Here is an 18,537-nt window from a genome sequence, read left to right on the forward strand (position 1 = left end):
ACTCTTTGAGCACATAAACTTGAGTTATGGACCACCCAGTAATGAACACTTCGACATTAATTGATATTTTTTTCATCATGACTAGTGTTTTCATTGCAATTATAGCCCCTTTGCGTAAATTCTAATTCAATGAGTATGTTTAGCTTTATTGGTTATTATCATGAGAGAAACTTTTTAACGGGGCCTCTCGTAAATAAAAATAATCTTGGCCGTTCAAGAGTGTTTTGAACAATCCAAATTGAAGACAAACTATTAACGGTAAAAAATATTTATTAGTACTGGTAATAATTTAAAAACACATCTCAATCGTTGATTCCCGAAACAGATGAATGAGATTGGGTGAAGCCGTGAATAAATTTCTCTCTATTATCACTACCAAAAAACACCAAAATATTACAACATCATTCTACAAATTCCTCTCTCTCTCTCTCTCTCTCTCTCTCTCTCTCTCAGAGCCCAACCTGTCTCTTATAGCCCATGCAAGCTGGGCCGTGGTATTCTGTCAAGAAAGCCCAACTGATTAAAATGAGAGCCGGCCCAAGAATAAAAAAGGTATCCATGGTAGATTGGAAAAGCATGCCCATTATCGAGCATCTGTTAATTTGTACTAATTTGTTAGAGTAAGTTTACCAACTTTGAGGTAAAATTGCTAGTAAACAGTGCATTTTTTTCATTTTATCTACTTATATCTCTTTTAACACTGCACCAATACTATCTATTTAACCTATTCTTTATTAAAATATTATAACTTTTATTTCCTTTTTTCTTTTTTGGGGAGAGAGTGAGAGGAAACAATAAAAAATTGAGTGGCTTTTGAACAGTTCTTCGTTTGTTATGTTGAAGAACTGTAGCTGGAGGCACAATAGCAATGGGTTTACCTCATCTTCGTTTGTTATGCCGAAGAACTGTAGCTGGAGGCACAATAGCAACGGATTTACCTCATCTGCTGTAGGAAAACTTTTGTCCTTTCATTAGTCAAAATAGTTTTTTCTCCTTTTTAACTCACCTGATAAACTTGCTCTTAGTGCATAAAAAAGGGAACACCTATACTGACAAATGTTACATGCCACAAGTTGCTACGATAGTGGGTAGTATTTGGTGTACTTAACTTTAGTTGTACTTGAACAATATATACTTTGTTTGGTTTAAGTTTTGGCCGTGTGTCCATAATTAGTTTAATTTTTGTATGCCTTTTCAAAAATTAATGAAATCCTTTTTTGCCGATACAAAAAAGTTTATTGATGGAGATTTTTGTGGTAATGAGTGAAGACATATAGATAAAACAATGAGAGTAATAATTTGAGAGAAAATTTTATTAGATGGATAGAGGTTGAGTCTGGAGACAGTTTTCCATCCTGTGCCAGGAGAGTGCTAGATTGGAAATTCGGCCAATTTTGGCCTAATAAGCCAAATGATTTATTTTTTTTGTCCTTATTCATTTATTTTTTTTGCATTTGTTAGTTTTTTTGTGGATTAGTAATCGCTTCATAATGACCAGTAGAATTTAAAAAGTAAAAAGTTACGATCGAAACTCAATTTTTTTTTGAATAAAAACAAAAAAAATGGTTTATTGATAGAAACAGTATTTAGAGATGATAGTGCACATGATATGCAGCGGGATGACACAATTAGTTTATTTGACATAAACAACATTTATTTTCCTTTTATTATTATTTTTGTCCAGATGAATTTTAAAGGGCAAATATTTTAACGGGAAGTACAAAGAAATTACTGTCAACAAAAAACGAGTTAATTAAAAAAAAGAAAAATTCAATTCATAAAATGTTGAGTCACTTATTTTTATCTAGATAGAGAGAGTTTCTTGGGTTTAAATTAAAATTAAATAAAATCATCCATTCCGATTGAGAATGTCTTGGAAAGAAAGACAGAGGCTATATTCGTAACTTCACCAATTGCTGAAAAAATCACACAGCTCAATTTATAATTGTAGCTTCAAGAGAAGTGAAGGAACCAAGCACAAAACTTGCAGGAAACGAAAAGCCTAGGGTTTCCAATCGAGTTTCTTCCCAATCCGCGACTCAATCTAGGGTTTACGTCCACTCACTCCTCGGAAATCTCTCTCCAGTTCTAGTCCCCGGTGATTGTTATGGCGCCCGATCCAAACAGCGCCAGTGGCAGCGGAACCACTCGGGACGAAGCGTCCGTCAAAGTCCCCGCCAAGGACCCGAAGAAGAAGGATGAGAAGAAAGACGAGGATCTGGTGAGTTCAATACTGCCTCGTTGTTGATAGGGATAGTGTAATTTGAGATAGTATTGCGCTTTTTTTTTTTTTTTTTGGGGGGGGGGGGGGGGCTTGGTTGGGGTTTTGTATGTTTTTAGAATTGTTTGTGTGATGTTGGTCTGTGGGTGTGCAGTCGGAGGAGGATTTGGCGCTGAAGCAGCAACTGGAGTTGTACGTCGAGAGGGTTCAGGATACCGATCCTGGGCTGCAGAAGGTCGCCCTCGAGAGTATGAGGTACTTACTTAGTCACGGCATTCTCGGTGTAAAAATTGATGGTGTTGCTGATAACTTAGTCTCCGCTTGGACGTGTGGATTCATCGTGGATAGATTTGATTGCTTGCATAAGGCTTTTGATAATTGTTGAGTATGAGAGCTTCATTGATAGGTTTGAAATAAACTATTGGATAGGAGTGATTTGAAACACTTTTATACTATAGTAGATTGTGGGCTATACAAGGATCACAATAATATTTATCTCTTCTGCTTCTAACTATAGCTAAACCTCTTTTTGCTGTAATTGAGCATCATATTCCTTCAATCAGAATCCCCTTCATCCGAAGGCCGGGCTCTGCTTCCTATACTATATCACTGACTCTGGTAGTTTTGGTTGATTTAAGTAGTTACATGAAACAAAATTTGCAACAAAACTTCTGGTGTCAAAAAACTTAAGAGGATTTTGTTTTAAGAGAAGTTATCATTTTGTGTCTCACTTCATGATTGGGCAATCGGAATTGAGAGCGACCATGAGCAAGTGTGACATGGTTAACTCGATGCGGGAAGTAGTTATTGTATGTTTTAGGGGATAATGACAACTTACATGGTTGTGTTAAGAGTTGAGTATCTTGCTAGTATGTCTGCCTAAAAAAATTACCTCCAGGTCCTCCACTTCGATTATATCTTAGGTTTGTTGGATTTTGGTCAACACGTGGTCGTTTAGGCATCGCTAGGATTACTGGTTGTAACTGCATGTAATCTGGTGTCTATTATCTTTCTGCTCATTCAGTGCATTTATGTGTAGCAACAATTATGATTGGTGGTAGTTTATCTGGTGAGTTTGAACTCTGAACGTTCCACAGTGGGCATGCGGTGTCTAAATTCAATAGTCAAAACTAATTGACGCTTAGGAAACTTGCGAATGGCCGCTGAAGGTTAGCATGTGCTATGATAAGTAGAATCATGTTTGGTCCATGATCAATTTTGGTACTAGGCTATAATGTCAAGGTTTGCTGGCATGTATTCGATAATCTAATGCCATGACGAGTGCGGAGAGGGATTACAGAAGGGACTATTACATGTATTTGCCATCTCATTTGGGTGGACTTCTATCAAGTGGTCTGTTCTGGACAGTTACAAGTTTCCATTTCCTCAAGACCCATGTTGTTGCTTGCATAGGTAAGACCTCGTCAACCGTACAAGTATCCCAAGAAAAAAACCACACCTCACAGATGTGCAATGCTTTTGATTGGTATCTGATACTGTAGGGAAAACATAAACCTTCATTAAACCTATTTTACTTACAATTCTGCTTTCTCCTTCTTCCCTTGGTTACATGGCTTCCCCAATTCTTGCTGTATTTCTTATTCCCTTCTTTGTCTACGTTTGAAGTGTTACTGAATGCTATTTAACTAAAACAGTCACCAGGGTGGGGTTAGTAATCGGAAGAAATGAAAACCCAAAAGTTCGTACTCTGTCTGTCCCATTTGGTTTGTCCATTTTCAGCATTTGTGCTTTTAGTCGGATGAATGAATGATCTATTTTATTGAATAAAATGTTCTGAGAAACGTCCACCAATTCCAGCATTTGAGATATTATTAGGAATTTGGATTTAGAAGTTAAGTGGGTGTTATGCTATTAGTTTTACACTGTTGTCCTCAGAGTTGATGGAGGCAAGTAATTTCATCTGAAGGAAGATAAAATGTTTGTAATAGTTTGGAACCTGGAAAAATGTTACACCGCTTCAAAATTTGGTTCGCTCCTCACACCAGAAAGTGTGCTGGGCCTGCTGGCTTTATATACATTAGTGAACTATGTATGTCTTCCCATCTTCTTATTGGTTTGTTCTGGAGTTCTGTTTAGGGTGAGGGGATGGTATCAGATGCGCCATATAGATACATTTTGAGATTAGACACTCCAACCCTTTACCTGTGACAATCGAAGGGTTCAATTTGTAAATTTAAGTATCCCTATGTTAAAGTACCGTAATACAACAAAGGGTTTTGTTAAGATCCCTACAAAGGTAAGTTTCTTCAAAACCAATGATTTTTTTCTGCCAGTTTTGGTCATTTTGTGCAGCAGTTATTCTTAGATGGTGGCTGCCTTGCTCCTAAACTGACCAGAGTAAGAGGCCTGTAAACAAATGACATAGGCCAATACAATCTTTTTTAAGTTCTGTATGGAAATTTTTAGCGTTGGAGAAACTCTGATGTACATTTCGCTTTTGATTGTCTGCAACTAACTGATGTGTGAACTGAATTCTCTCACAATTGGCCTCCCATGGTGTATTTTTTAGTTTTTTGCTATTCTCATCATGTTTGATTGCATATTCTCATCATGTTTGATTGCACGTGTAATTGACATTTTCCCTTGCAGGCAGGAGATACGGACCTCAACCAGCTCTATGACTTCAGTTCCAAAGCCGTTAAAGTTTTTGCGTCCTCATTATGCAACTCTGAAAGCATATTATGATACAATGGCAGATTCGGATCTGAAGGTTTGAATTTTTTGGACGGCCTTTTCCATTATCATTACAATCACTGAAACCTATCAGTTTCACATTTTTCTTTTAATGCAGAAATTCCTAGCAGATATACTTTCGGTATTGGCCATGACCATGTCTGCAGAAGGGGAACGGGTATGCTGAGTTACATTTGTTGATTTATGCTTCATTTGTTCGTTTTTAAAGTCACTCTGTCAGATCGACTTGTTTGTGCTAGGCAACTTTGTAGCCATGCAATTTTCCTGTCTCTCATATGTTGTAATCAATGTGTGTTTATGTATCTATCTTGGTTGCACAACTTACATAGCATGGTCGAATTGAAGTTTTGTTGGCGGCGTAAAAAAATTAGAACCGTGCTTTTTACCATGGCAAGGTGTATCTGATATTTTTGTCTCTGTTGATTATTCCAGGAGAGCTTAAAATACAGATTGTTGGGTTCTGACGGTGAAATAGGTTCATGGGGCCATGAATATGTCAGGTGAGCAGCATCAGATGGTATATAAGAAGGGCAGCAGTTAGTATATTTAGACTTTCTTGTCTTTTGTTGATTAGGAAGGCATTTTAGTTTGCCTTGTCTTCTTATGGCGGAGTAAATTAGTGATGTGGGGGATAATGAAACTAGATATGATTTCTATGGGCAAGGTGGCGATTAGATTGATGCTTTCATTTACATTATGCATATAATTGCATTTTTGCTAATCTATATCATATTTCTAATTTGGATATAAGAACCTGTAAACTAAGACAATACTATGAATCCTATCACACGCCGCGCAGGGGTTGGCATATCAAGACTTTGTGGAAACTTAGTGTCTCTATTCTGTTATGCTCTTACCTTCTTGAGCTTGGAGATGACTTCTCTTGATGGAAGGTTTTTTTGAGCTCCTGTCTTATGGTTGATCTAGCTCGATTTACAAATTTGTTCTTGTTAAACTCACTTGAAAAGAGAACTATCTTCTCTTTTCCAGAAAAAGTGGCCCAATATTGTACTAACTACGTATATTTGGCTATTATCGTTGTCCATCAACTACGCCTTCTTGGTCTGGAGCAAAAGCTGCTCTCGGGGGTCGTATCAAGATATCTTCTCCTCTTAATCGAGACGATCTTGAGGGGGCCCGCTATGCCAAAAGCGAGAGCAACCCCATTCAGCTGCATATGTTGTCCATTTTGTGTGGTCATTTCGCATGTGAAATATTCGACATAATGTTCACGTCCACTGTTTTGAGTGGACTCTTCTAAATGCGTAACGTAATTGTATCGGACACGTGATCCTCACATAAGGGTGTGGGCTATGTGTTCGATATGCTTAACTGGACATTCGCTAGCAAGCACATTTTCTAATTCTAGCTTGTCATAAATCTGCATAATACTTCCTTTTGATTCTTGAAATGGTATATGACACCTTGTAAATATGACTTTATCAAATGTAATAAGAGAAATATACCATTGAATGTGATATATTTGCTATATGCCCATATCCTCGGAACTCATGGGACACTACGCATACACTTACACTCACACGTCAGTACATCACCCATTTCCAAGTCCATGTAACATATTACTGGCATACCTTTATTTTAGTTCACAGCCATGTTGCATGGTTGTATTTTCTGTTTGCTTTATTTACCACCTTTCTTGTCACATGTTTTTGTGATGGTATTTGTGTGTCAATTTACAACTGTTTATTTCTTTGATAGGAACTTAGCAGGAGAAATAGCACAAGAGTATACAAAGCGACAGGTTAGGATTCCTATTATCAGTATTGATATGATAGCTTTCGCTCATTGACTCACTACTAGGAATCTGATTTTGGTCAGTGTATACTGTTCAAAGAGTAATACATGCAGGTCTTGTATGTTTTAATCTGTTGATTATGGTGATGGATCTTTCTTTCTTAGATAATTTACTGCTACACTGTTGATATTGTCACCTTTGACATTTAAGACTGGTGCTGTTTCAGAAATTAGGTTATCAACTCATTTCGTGGCATAAATACGATTTGTTGGCCTTTCCCGGTTACTGAGTCGCATATGTTGCGCATATGTTTCATTGCTGGAAACTCATTTCAAAGTATATGTGCTTACTGCTTCGTTTGTATAAATCATTTCAGGGTGAAGAGGCTTCTGTTGATGATCTTATTGAGCTTGTCCAACAAATTGTTGCTTTTCACATGAAGGTATGACTCATTGAAGTTGAGTACTTCAACTGTTCAACTCTAACTATTGTGTTGCAGGGTTCACATATCATTTGAATTTGTTTCTAAGCATTTAATGAAGATATAGTTTGCTAAATCATTTCACCTGAATTTGTAATCTGTTTGCATTTCCCTTACAGCACAATGCTGAATATGAGGCTGTCGATCTTTTAATGGAGGTATCATGAGTCGTCAGTTTGTCATTACTCTTGCAACCCCCAAACCCTGGCCGTCGTCTATTTCCCCTTGACTGCTTAAAGTATTGTTTGCAAGTGATATCTTGAATTATTCCAGGTTGAAGACCTTGATATGTTAGGGGATCATGTGGACCGAACAAACTACAAAAGGACAGGCCTGTATCTCACCAGTTCGGCAAGGTTTGAGTCCTGAGAATGTAGATTTAACTATTGAGTTTTCTTCTTGAATGTTGCCTTTTCTTTTGATACCATTACTTTGGTATCTCTGCATTTTGCAGTGGCTTTCCATTAAGATTTAATTATAGTTGCCATTTGATGCACTTGTCCTCTCTTGTGGAGTAATTACCACACTTTGATTTCCAACAATTGTTTTGGAATTAGATAAACTAAACTTACTTGATATTAGTTTAAGCCAAATGTTCATTAAGTGACTTTTATGACTAAGAGGACATTAGCTGCAAGTATGGGAGATGAGTTTTGTCTCTCTCTCTCTCTCTCTCTCTCTCTCTCTCTCTCTCTCTCTCTCTCTCTCTCTGTGTGTCTGTGAGATACTTACCTTCCTGCTGGTGTTTTAATGTCAATGCCTTGCAGATACCTACCTGGACCGGATGATATGCTAGTTCTTGATATTGCATACACGATTTATCTGAAATTTGAAGAGTACCCTAGTGCACTTCAGATTGCTCTATTCCTGGACAATATGCAGGTTTGCACTTCATTGACAACAAACTATAGGTTTTGAATTTTTGTTGTTCGTAGAGTGCACGTATGCATTTCCGGAAAATGAGATTATTCATTTTCTTTGTATGACTTGGCAGTATGTGAAGAAGGTTTTTACATCTTGCGATGATCTGCTAAGAAAGAAGCAATTTTGCTACATCCTTGCTCGACATGTAAGTCTTGGTATTCTAACTTGTTCTATTCTTTGATCTAATGCTGCTGTTGATGTATTCTCTATGTTATTTCCTCTTAAATATTATGATCAAAGATGTAGACACAAGTTATCCTTGATGAATCATGCATTCTGAACGTAATTTTCCTTGATTGTAAATAGATTTTGCTTATTGAATTTGTTCCATACAGGGTATAACTTTTGAGCTTGATGAAGAGATGGCTGCAGATGACGATGACCGAGAGACATTGCAAGAAATTATCAATAATACTAAGTTAAGTGAAGGTTATCTTACGCTTGCTCGTGACATAGAGGTCATGGAGCCTAAATCCCCTGAGGATATTTATAAGGTTAGTACTTGTTAGTTATCCGTACTTGTTCTTGATATCATCTGTCAACTTTCCGTTTCGTCCAGCCAAAAAATAGTTCGTCAACTTGATAGTTATACTAACTGTTGCTTTTGAAAAGAAATTTTGAAGTGTGTCCAAGTGTCTTATTCGAAGTTGTTTTCTTCGTTCTTTGCTTGAATCAATTAGGCACATTTGCTCGACGGTCGGGCTAGTGCTGGTGCAAGCGTTGATTCAGCGAGGCAGAACTTGGCAGCTACATTCGTTAATGCATTTGTGAATGCTGGTTTTGGGCAGGTGAGAGCATTGGTCTTTTGTATAAGAAATATTGGAGGTGACTATTTCGAGGTTGGGTGCATGTGACGTTTGTTGCTTATATTGTTGTAGGATAAGCTAATGACTGTCCCATCAGAGGCTTCAAGCGGTGGTTCTTCAGGAAACTGGCTCTTTAAGAATAAAGAACATGGAAAAGCCAGTGCTGCAGCAAGTTTGGTATGTGCTGTTCACCCTCAGTCTATTTTTTGTGTAAGTTCTTTTATTCCAAGATTATCATCGTAATTCCACCCTGTAGGGTATGATCCTGCTTTGGGATGTTGATTCTGGACTTGCCCAACTTGACAAGTATTTCCACAGTAATGACAACCATGTCATTGCGGGTGCATTGTTAGGAGTTGGTATTGTGAACTGTGGTATCAAGAATGACTGCGATCCAGTGAGTTTTACTGCCTACTGCCTTTTTCTTTGAAGGCATAGACTGTTGTGTCTATTTTGATATCCTAACTTCTGTATTTTCAGGCATTGGCGCTTCTTGGTGAGTATATAGATAAAGAAGACTCTTCTGTCAGAATTGGTGCTATAATGGGTCTGGGCCTTGCATATGCTGGTGCCCAAAATGAGCAGGTCAGGTTCCTTGCGTTTTTGTCTGGTTGTTATTCTGTGCGCCATGCCAACTGTCGGTGTTCATGGGCAAGCCTCTTTTTTTTTTTTTATTGGGATGCATTTTATTGGAATGAATCAGCTTATTCGACCAACTGCCATGTAATGGTTCTCTTCATTGTAGAACTTACGTGGAATAGATGTGTACCCATTGTTATGTATCGTACATTAACATTTGTATGTGCATTCATGTAGAGAGAAATTAATAACTTTTCTTTGTATGATACTATTAGGTTAAGTCAAAGTTGTTTGCTTAATCGAACAGAATGTCCATGATTCATGATAATTGTGTTCTAGTCTTGTTATACAAAGAAGCAGGATTTATTTGACAATACACCGATTTGACCACTTTTAGGAGATAAAATGATACTAAAACCTAGGATTCCAAACAATTTGTTTAGAGGTAGTACACAAGAATTTATGGTCATTTTCTTGAATTTCTCTCCATTTCTATGTTAATTCGTGTTCTGGTTGCTTCATCGATGTACCTACCACACCAGTTAGGAGGCCTATTCAGGAAGGGCATCCAATTCTCTGGAAACGATTAATAGCCATGTAATTGTTTCTACTAGATGAATTACCTCTTGATTTATGTTCCACTACTTTGTGCAATTTGTTTAGTTTTAATAGAAGCTGACTAATGTACATTATTTGTCAGATCTGTAGTAAATTGATTCCCATCCTTGGAGATAGCAAAGCATCTCTTGATGTGATTGCATTTACTGCCATATCATTGGGCTTGGTGTATGTTGGTTCCTGTAATGGAGACATTGCCGAGGCAATTATATGTGCATTAATGGAGCGCGAGTCAGAATTAGGGGAGCCACTCACTCGACTTTTGCCTCTTGGACTTGGCCTTCTGTACCTTGGGAAGCAGGTAATGAATAATTACTACCTGGAAGGCCTTTATTTGAGGTCCTTTAATGGGTTTTTTTTTTGTCAGTTTTCAGATAACATTTGTTTTTATTATTTATTATTTATTTACAAGGGATTACGCCCCAGACATTTGGGACTTTATCATGGTATCCTGATATGTTTGTGATGGTTTTCTTCGGAATGTCGTTTAACAGGAAAGTGTGGAGGCAACGGCAGAGGTTTCAAAGACACTTAATGTGCAAATTAGGAAGTACTGTGACATGACTCTACTTTCCTGTGCTTATGCTGGTACAGGGAATGTGCTCAAGGTGCTTACTCTTAAGCCCTTCAATTCCACCTGGAGTTCTCTGTTCTGCAGATGAAATAGCTAACTTTGTATTTTCACACAGGTCCAACACCTTCTGGGTCAGTGCGCCCAACATCTTGAGAAGGGAGAAAGCCACCAGGGACCAGCTGTACTTGGGATTGCTATGGTAGCAATGGCTGAAGAATTGGGTATTGAAATGGCTATTCGCTCGTTAGAGCATCTTTTGCAGTATGGGGAGCAGAATATCAGAAGGGCAGTTCCTTTGGCTCTTGGTCTCCTCTGTATATCGAACCCTAAGGTAATCTATCCAGTGATATTTTGCAAGCTGAGCACTCTTGAAGTGGCGTTTAGAGTGCAGTTGATATATTGCTAAGAAAATCTGTGATTGGATGTTGTGATCCAGGTCAATGTGATGGACACATTAAGCAGACTTAGTCATGACACTGATACTGAAGTAGCAATGGTATTCTAACTGTTGTTTAATTGAGAATTAGTGTTAGTATTATCTAATTCTTGTTATATTTCAAATATTTTACATTTCTGGATTCTACAGGCTGCTGTCATCTCCTTGGGGTTGATTGGTGCCGGAACCAACAATGCTAGAATAGCTGGCATGCTTCGCAACCTGTCAAGTTACTACTATAAAGAAGCTAGCCTCCTTTTCTGTGTAAGCTTTTTCTTGTAGTTTGTTTCATACAATGGCCTCTATACTTTCCTCTGATTTTTAAAGGGATCTGCTTGTTTTGAAATGGGCTACTTATGCAGGTTCGAATCGCTCAAGGTCTTGTACATATGGGGAAAGGCTTGATGACTCTTGGACCATACCATTCGGAGCGCTTCTTGCTATCCCCGTAAGTGTGTTTATTATGAGAAATTGGGCTCTCCATAGGAACTTTTTAATTCTAGGACTAGAAAAATTCACAATCAAGCGCAAGATAAATTGGTTTCAGCGATTGATTTCGTAAAAAAGGGGAAGCTTTCGCTACTGGAATGACATCAGGTCTAATTGACTTTTACTTCAACCTACCATTCCAAGTGATAGAGTCCACTTTTAAATTTAGCTATGACTAGGGTTGGGAATTCCGGACACGACCCGTTAACACAACACGAAGTTTTGGGTCAATCACTTTTTGACATGAACACGAATATGACATGACCTGCCAACACGAAAATTAAATGGGTTGAACACAAATTTGACTCATGTAACTCGATATGGACACGGATAACTGTTTAATTTTTCATGTCGACACATTAACTGAAACGAGACTACATGACATGACACGATTGGTTTTGATTCTTTGAATTTCGTACTTTTTTAGGAGATCTGATTTTCTGCTTTTGGTTAACTTGTATAGAAAATATCAATGTAATTATAGAAGATAAGGCATGCATACTATTATAAACCGGTACCTATTATACAATTGTTTTTTCCAAAATCAAAACCAACCGAATATCTAATTTCTTAATCACTTGAGTTTTCATGCTAAAAAGGTCCAAAATTAATTAAATTCATTTAAGCCAGTGTCCTAATTACTTTGCGAACAAGACTTCATATAAATATATAACACCTAGGGCACGAAAAACTCCCCAATATCCCATAATTATTTGGCTTCTCTTCCACCTAGCAGTCTTACCACATTGAAAAGGCCAAAGCTTTAGTTTATGTGCTTGTATATGTATACTGTTAACTGTTAGTCTTTTAAAGTTGAGGGCGAAGGTGGAATTTGTTTGCTATTCAGATTGGAGTTTTGGTTAGGCATCATTTGTGCTGATTGGAATTGTTTTTTGATTATTTAGGCCTTTATTTTAATTTTGGATAGGCATCATTAAAGAAGTTGGTGCCTTTTTAGCATTTTAGCCGAAAATCGTACAAAACTATTTAATTTTGAACCTATGTCTTGTTGTGGCTTAAGGCATTTTTTAATGTTATGATTTGGTTGGTTTTTATCATTTTTGTGATTATAATGATATTGGAAATGTCTTCATTTTTGTTATTTTGGATTACATAAGTAGTTCATTGGATTACATAAGTAGTTAATGCACAACATTGGTAAGTATATAATTTTATGTACATATTGAAAGAATAAAGGGTCTAAACAGTGTCAACCCGAACACAACACGTTCCTAAGCAGGTCACGTTAGTGTCAAGGTATTTGACACGTTTATGTTAACAGGTGTTTTGACACGAAAGCAGAAATAACACCACACGATGCCCACCCCTAGCTATGACTACTGATACAGAGGGAACAAAAACTGTTTTCAAATTTGAATGAGGTTTTTTGAAGAAGATTTCTTCTTGTTAAATAAGTGATTTCATGCTTGAAAACAGATCAATAACATTCATAAGGAATTTCCAGGCACTCCAGGCAAACATAAACATAGTCCTCTTCTGTCTCGTGGTATGCGAAATAAATTTTGGGTACTTGGTCTAACAGATTCTGTTGTTATGGTGCCAATTGCCAAATGAGCATCTTTATACGGGAGAGATTGGGTTGTATAAGCAGCTGACTGTTGGAAAGAGGATTCAGTCAACTGTTCAAATGATTTCTATTTGGTTAAGGACGTTGTCAAATGCTTCATGTTTTCACTTATTTAACGGGCTGAATCATTAACTGGAGCTAAAGGAATATAAGTTCTGCAAGGGCTGCAAAGCTTTCTTGGCCGTGTAAAAGGAATCCTGACCCTTGTGGCCTTGCCTATTAAAATGTAGTTAATTTGTCGCTATCAGTGGATCAGGTCAGCTCCCTTGGGTGAAAGGTAGTGGATGGTTCAATGGGTAAATATTTGAAGTTTCTAGCTCAATGTTTGGGTTCAAATCTACAAATGGTGGGGCTAAACGTACTCTTTAGTGCTGCTAGCACGCAGTGGGACCTTATCTTTGGCTACGACATAGGTGTGGTTCCCTTTCAAATGGCTATTTGGGGCTGAGTGCAATAATCCATTGTGGATATGTAGAGTAGCCTGTCTGTTTATCTATTTTGACTATCCAAAAATATTGTAGTAGTTAATTTGTCTCAAGCTGTTCAAGGGTTGCTATTTGGAACATTTTCTCTAATGAAAATAATACATAGTAGAAAATGTATTTTGGGGTGGGGTTTTACTACTTACATGTAGCCCTTCATATTTGATTTTAGGTGTTTTTAATTTCTACCTCTGGCTGTTCTAACAACTCTCTCTTTGGTATATATCTTTATCTTCCTCTAGGACGGCGCTGGCTGGAATTATAACCTTGCTGCATGCATGTCTTGATATGAAAGCCATCATCTTAGCAAAATACCATTATGTTCTTTACTTTGTTGTCTTGGCAATGCAGGTGTGTTCTCTCTCTCTCACTGGACAATTTACCTGTCCTACCTTCTTGTTGATTCCATTTTTTTTTATTTTCTCCAATGCTTCAGCCAAGGATGCTACTGACGGTAGATGAGAACCTGAAACCTCTGTCAGTCCCTGTGCGTGTGGGCCAAGCTGTCGATGTAGTGGGCCAGGCGGGTCGACCCAAGACCATCACCGGTTTCCAGACCCACTCCACACCGGTTCTTCTGGCTGCCGGAGATAGGGCAGAGCTTGCCACTGAGAAGTACTACATCTACATCTCCAGCTACAAGTTGACATAATGCCTTAGCTAGCTTTTGACCTCAATTTTATTTGCTGAACAATATATCCTTGTGCAGGTATATTCCACTCTCATCTATTCTTGAAGGCTTTGTCATTCTAAAAGAGAATCCGGACTACCGTGAAGACAACTAGTAGTTGATAAAGGTTCAAGCGGAACTGCTTTGGCTAAAGGCAACAGGGTCCAGATCTACAGATGAGGAGGGCTTTCTGAGGTGTAATCTTTGTCTGGGATCAGCGGATTTGGATCAGGCTCAAGCCAGGCCTATATAATTCATGTTTTACTGACTTTCCCTAGATGCTCAGGGTTTAGCAGGCTACCTGTTGTATGTCGTTAAGAGGAAGAAAGAACAGAAGGGGACGGGGTTCGGTTGGCTTGCCTGGATCAGTGCTATATGCATACTATGTACTGGAATTTTAGAGCATGAAAGCAATCTGAGGTGGTTTGTATGTTCCTTTTGATATTCAATTTTTTAAAGTGTAGTCAACATTTAAATGCGATGCGTCTTTGATTATATGGTGTTGGATTTGTCGTGCCATTTTAACTAGTAGGTCTTTTCATTGTGTTTAGTTGTTTTTTACTTCTGGTAGAGCATTATTTTCATTGAGTTCACCCAGACATTGAGGCCAGTGCAATGCCACGGTTTTGATTCTCAAGTGGTCATAGGCCATGTTTCGCCACTTCTTTTATCCATTTCGAGTTTTTGTGTTTTTGGCTTTTGGGGGCATGATAGCCAAACCCAGAAAGTATTTACCTAAGGGCAATTTCAGAATGAACTAGAGAATGCATAATTCAAAATCACCATTGGATGCCAAACATTTAGAAATATATTCTCCACATATCCTAAACCCTTTTCAGATTTTGATTATTCTTTCACTCCCTAAACCTTTGTACAAAATATATTCTCCACATGTCAGCCAAACGTTTAAAAATATATTATCTATAACCCAAAATCCTTAACTTAAAAACAATAGGCTCCCAAATATTCCCATAATCATTAGGAAATTTTGGTTCTTTAAAATGATCCCTTGCTAGGTTGAGTTGATTATTACTACCTTTTTCTGAAGATGTGGGATATGACCAAAATAGTACTCCTGCTGCTGTTTGGAGACTCGGGACAATAAATACTGGTTTTGGGTTCCAAAACCTAACACACACTCGCGCTCGAGCGCACTCACTCTCTCTCTCTCTCTCTCTCTCTCTCTCTCTCTCTCTCTCTCTCTCTGTGATTTTAAATGCTAGGTTTTTTCTCCATTTCTTACTTTCATCTTTTATGTTTCTTTCCACTTATTATTCCTAAACCTCTCTCGATATCTCTTTACCAAACAAACCTCTGTTGGTTTGGTGAAGATTTTGTTTGGATCAAGGATTTGTTCATGCACTAAGAAGGAAAATTAAGGATACCAAATAAATAAATTTAACCGATTACCCAGAAAAATGGAAATACATTCAACTTTTTCTAGGTTTAAATTCTACATGCAGTTATTATTGGTCAATGCATGCACTTTTTTTAAAGGATTTTTTTTAATTTCTAAGAATTTTAGTAATTTTTGACGTGTCATTTTCATGCTCCCACAAATTCAGGCTCCGTTTGTTTGAACGTAAAATGTTTTACCTATTTTCCGACGTTTGGTTGTTCAAAAAATAAGAAACATTTTGCATGTAAAACATTTTCCATCAATTGGATGAAAATGACTTACCATCTTCATTCACTGCTTAGTTTTCTTGATCGTCAAATATCTCCACCGTTTAACACAACCCCCCCCCCCCCCCCCCCCCCCGTCTTCTCTACACTATTTTGTTGATTTCTAAAAATATTTTCAAGTGCCAACCAAATATTGAAAAATAAAAGTTTAAAGTTTGTTTTCTAAAAAATATTTTACATTGTAAAACATTTTACATCAAAACAAAGCCTCACTTTCTTTCATAAATAAAATCTATTTTAAACTGTATCTTTGACACCCAAAAAAAAAAAAATTACTTTGACAGAGAGTAAACCGCTGTTGTAACTGCCTCAGTTTCTTGGACACAGTTTCTTTCTCCTATTTTCTCTCAACCGTTCTTATCAAGGAAAAAACCTAACACAGAAAAAGAAAAAGAAAACAAAAGAGATGCTGTGACCAGGTGAAGACAGTAACGGTATCAAGCAGACTCTCTCTCTCTCTCTCTCTCTCTCTCTCTCTCTCTCTCTCTCTCTCTCTCTCTTCTTGTCTAATTGCTTAATTTCTTAGGTTCATTACCGTCTCTGTACATGAATTTTCTTTATCTTCGCTCTCTGTCATGGTGTAACTAGATATCTCATACTATATTTCAGGAGTATTTCCATCCAATGGCACCAAGCTTTTATAATTCCAACTGTGGCCCACTTCAGCATCTCAATTACCAAGAGATGGATGATATTTTCCCACTTCAAGCACAACCAGAGCTAGCCATGGACTTGCTTGGCTTCCAAGGAAACTTCAGTTTCTACCCAGAATATGCTTTTGTTGATCAACCACTCACTGACCCAAATGATTTAAGCCTCCCATACTTAGCCCCACCACCACCAATACTTGACAACTCCATTCCCCAAGAACTCGACCAGTATGCATACCCGTACCCGTACCCAAAACGTCAGGAGATCTACGAAGATGACTACAACTGCAACTACCCGGGTGAAACCTCGTGCTTGGTCGATGGGTTTTTCCTGAATCCGCGGCCTCTAGTGCCGGACTTTTCTCCCGGGCTTGAGTTACCTTTGTCTGCACAGAGTGTTGCGGCGAGGAATAGGAGGAGGAAGATAACTGAGAAGACTAGAGAGTTGGGGAAGATTGTTCCAGGTGGAGAAAAGATGAACACTGCTGAGATGTTTCAAGCTGCTTCCAAGTATATCAAGTACTTGCAGGCTCAACTTGGGATTCTTCAATTCTTGGCATCATCAATTCAGGTGATCACTCTCTCTCTCTCTCTCTCTCTCTCTCTCTCTCTCTCTCTCTCTCTCTCTCTCTCTCTCTCTCTCTCTCTCTCTCTCTCTCTCTCTCTCGCTCTCTATCTCTCTCTCTCTCTCTCTATCTATGCGTCTTTCCACGTAAAATTTTAAGTAGGTAATGCTAAACAAGTAGTAGAATTCTAGTGCAGAACGAACATCCAAAATGCCGTGACCTTTTCACATGTCTTTCCACTTCCAACAAAAAAAAAAATTGTAGACTAATCAATTACTTTCAACAATTCATTAATTTTAACTAGTGTTCATTTTGGGATGTATAATGAAATTACAAGAAAGTTTAAGGGGTGAAGATTATTACTTATATGTTAAAAAGGATAAGTTTGTAATGGTAATAATTGATCGTGCGCGTAGATTTTCAAATGAGTTTAATTATGCTTAAGTAAGGAATTCTTCTGTCAAAATTTTAACCAAATTAACATAAATTTAACTCAATTCCAACTTTTCTGACTCCCAATATCGTGAAGTACAATTTTGGCCACAAGAATGTTATTGAGCTAAATTTGTAGCATTGAAACTGTGTATCCATGTCCAGGAAAATGAAGAAGCATTGCATATTCAAGAGCTCAAAGCACTTGCTTCATCTCCAAGTGTTCAAGAGAAGTTGTACTCATTGGAGAAGTGTTTGGTTCCCAAAAGCTTGTCTCCAAACTAGTAGTGGCTGATTTACAAGAGAGAACAATTCTGTTTTTATTGCTTCTTTTCTTTTTTTTCTGTTTTTGTTTTGCTTCTGTAGTTATATTGCAGTATTTTTGTTTTGTTTCTAGGGTAGCTGTTTGATATCCTTATCCATTTTCTTGTAAATTCATTATGGTAAGAAATTGATTAGTTTCCTTCTACCATACAATATGGATTATTCTAACGCCCCTGAGACACCGTCACGTGATGCCTCAAGTCCCTTTTCTGTTACATCGGGGTGGGATCTACACAATTATCTTGGGCCCCAAACATATATGTGATGAGAAAAGAGCTTAGAGCACCACGTGACAGTGCCCAGAGATATTGAATAATTTTTCTGCAATCTAAGAGATTAGTGGGTTATGTCTTTTGCGAGAAGTGGTTTAGCTGATGGGATAGGAATCTGAATTTGGACAGAAAACATACTCGAAAATGAAGGCACTTCTTGAAAATGGGGACAAGTTATTCTCCTTTTTTGTTTTTCTTGAGAAAGAGATGAAAAAGACAAAGTGGGCAGTTATTTTTTAAAAGTTTTACATATCCAGATTCACGTTCA

General features: G+C 37.7%; 2 protein-coding genes across 2 annotated transcripts; both read left to right on the forward strand.

Moving 5' to 3' along the window:
• Positions 1–1,932: 1,932 nt before the first annotated feature.
• On the forward strand, positions 1,933–14,858 carry LOC131328822 (26S proteasome non-ATPase regulatory subunit 2 homolog A). Its single transcript, XM_058361750.1, has 25 exons — positions 1,933–2,221; positions 2,376–2,476; positions 4,832–4,952; positions 5,034–5,093; positions 5,369–5,436; positions 6,656–6,698; positions 7,069–7,134; positions 7,293–7,331; positions 7,447–7,529; positions 7,941–8,055; positions 8,168–8,242; positions 8,433–8,591; positions 8,778–8,885; positions 8,976–9,080; positions 9,160–9,300; positions 9,384–9,488; positions 10,183–10,401; positions 10,595–10,708; positions 10,790–11,005; positions 11,111–11,170; positions 11,261–11,374; positions 11,473–11,558; positions 13,912–14,020; positions 14,106–14,284; positions 14,379–14,858. The coding sequence occupies exons 1-25, from the start codon at positions 2,108–2,110 to the stop codon at positions 14,452–14,454; spliced, it is 2,676 nt and encodes an 891-aa protein (XP_058217733.1). The 5' UTR covers positions 1,933–2,107; the 3' UTR covers positions 14,455–14,858.
• A 1,719-nt stretch (positions 14,859–16,577) lies between these two features.
• LOC131329848 (transcription factor bHLH53-like) lies at positions 16,578–18,061 on the forward strand. Its single transcript, XM_058363243.1, has 2 exons — positions 16,578–17,246; positions 17,839–18,061. The coding sequence occupies exons 1-2, from the start codon at positions 16,650–16,652 to the stop codon at positions 17,956–17,958; spliced, it is 717 nt and encodes a 238-aa protein (XP_058219226.1). The 5' UTR covers positions 16,578–16,649; the 3' UTR covers positions 17,959–18,061.
• Positions 18,062–18,537: the final 476 nt, after the last annotated feature.

The sequence above is a fragment of the Rhododendron vialii genome, chromosome 6a (assembly GCF_030253575.1).
Source record: "Rhododendron vialii isolate Sample 1 chromosome 6a, ASM3025357v1".
Classification (NCBI taxonomy): domain Eukaryota; kingdom Viridiplantae; phylum Streptophyta; class Magnoliopsida; order Ericales; family Ericaceae; genus Rhododendron; species Rhododendron vialii.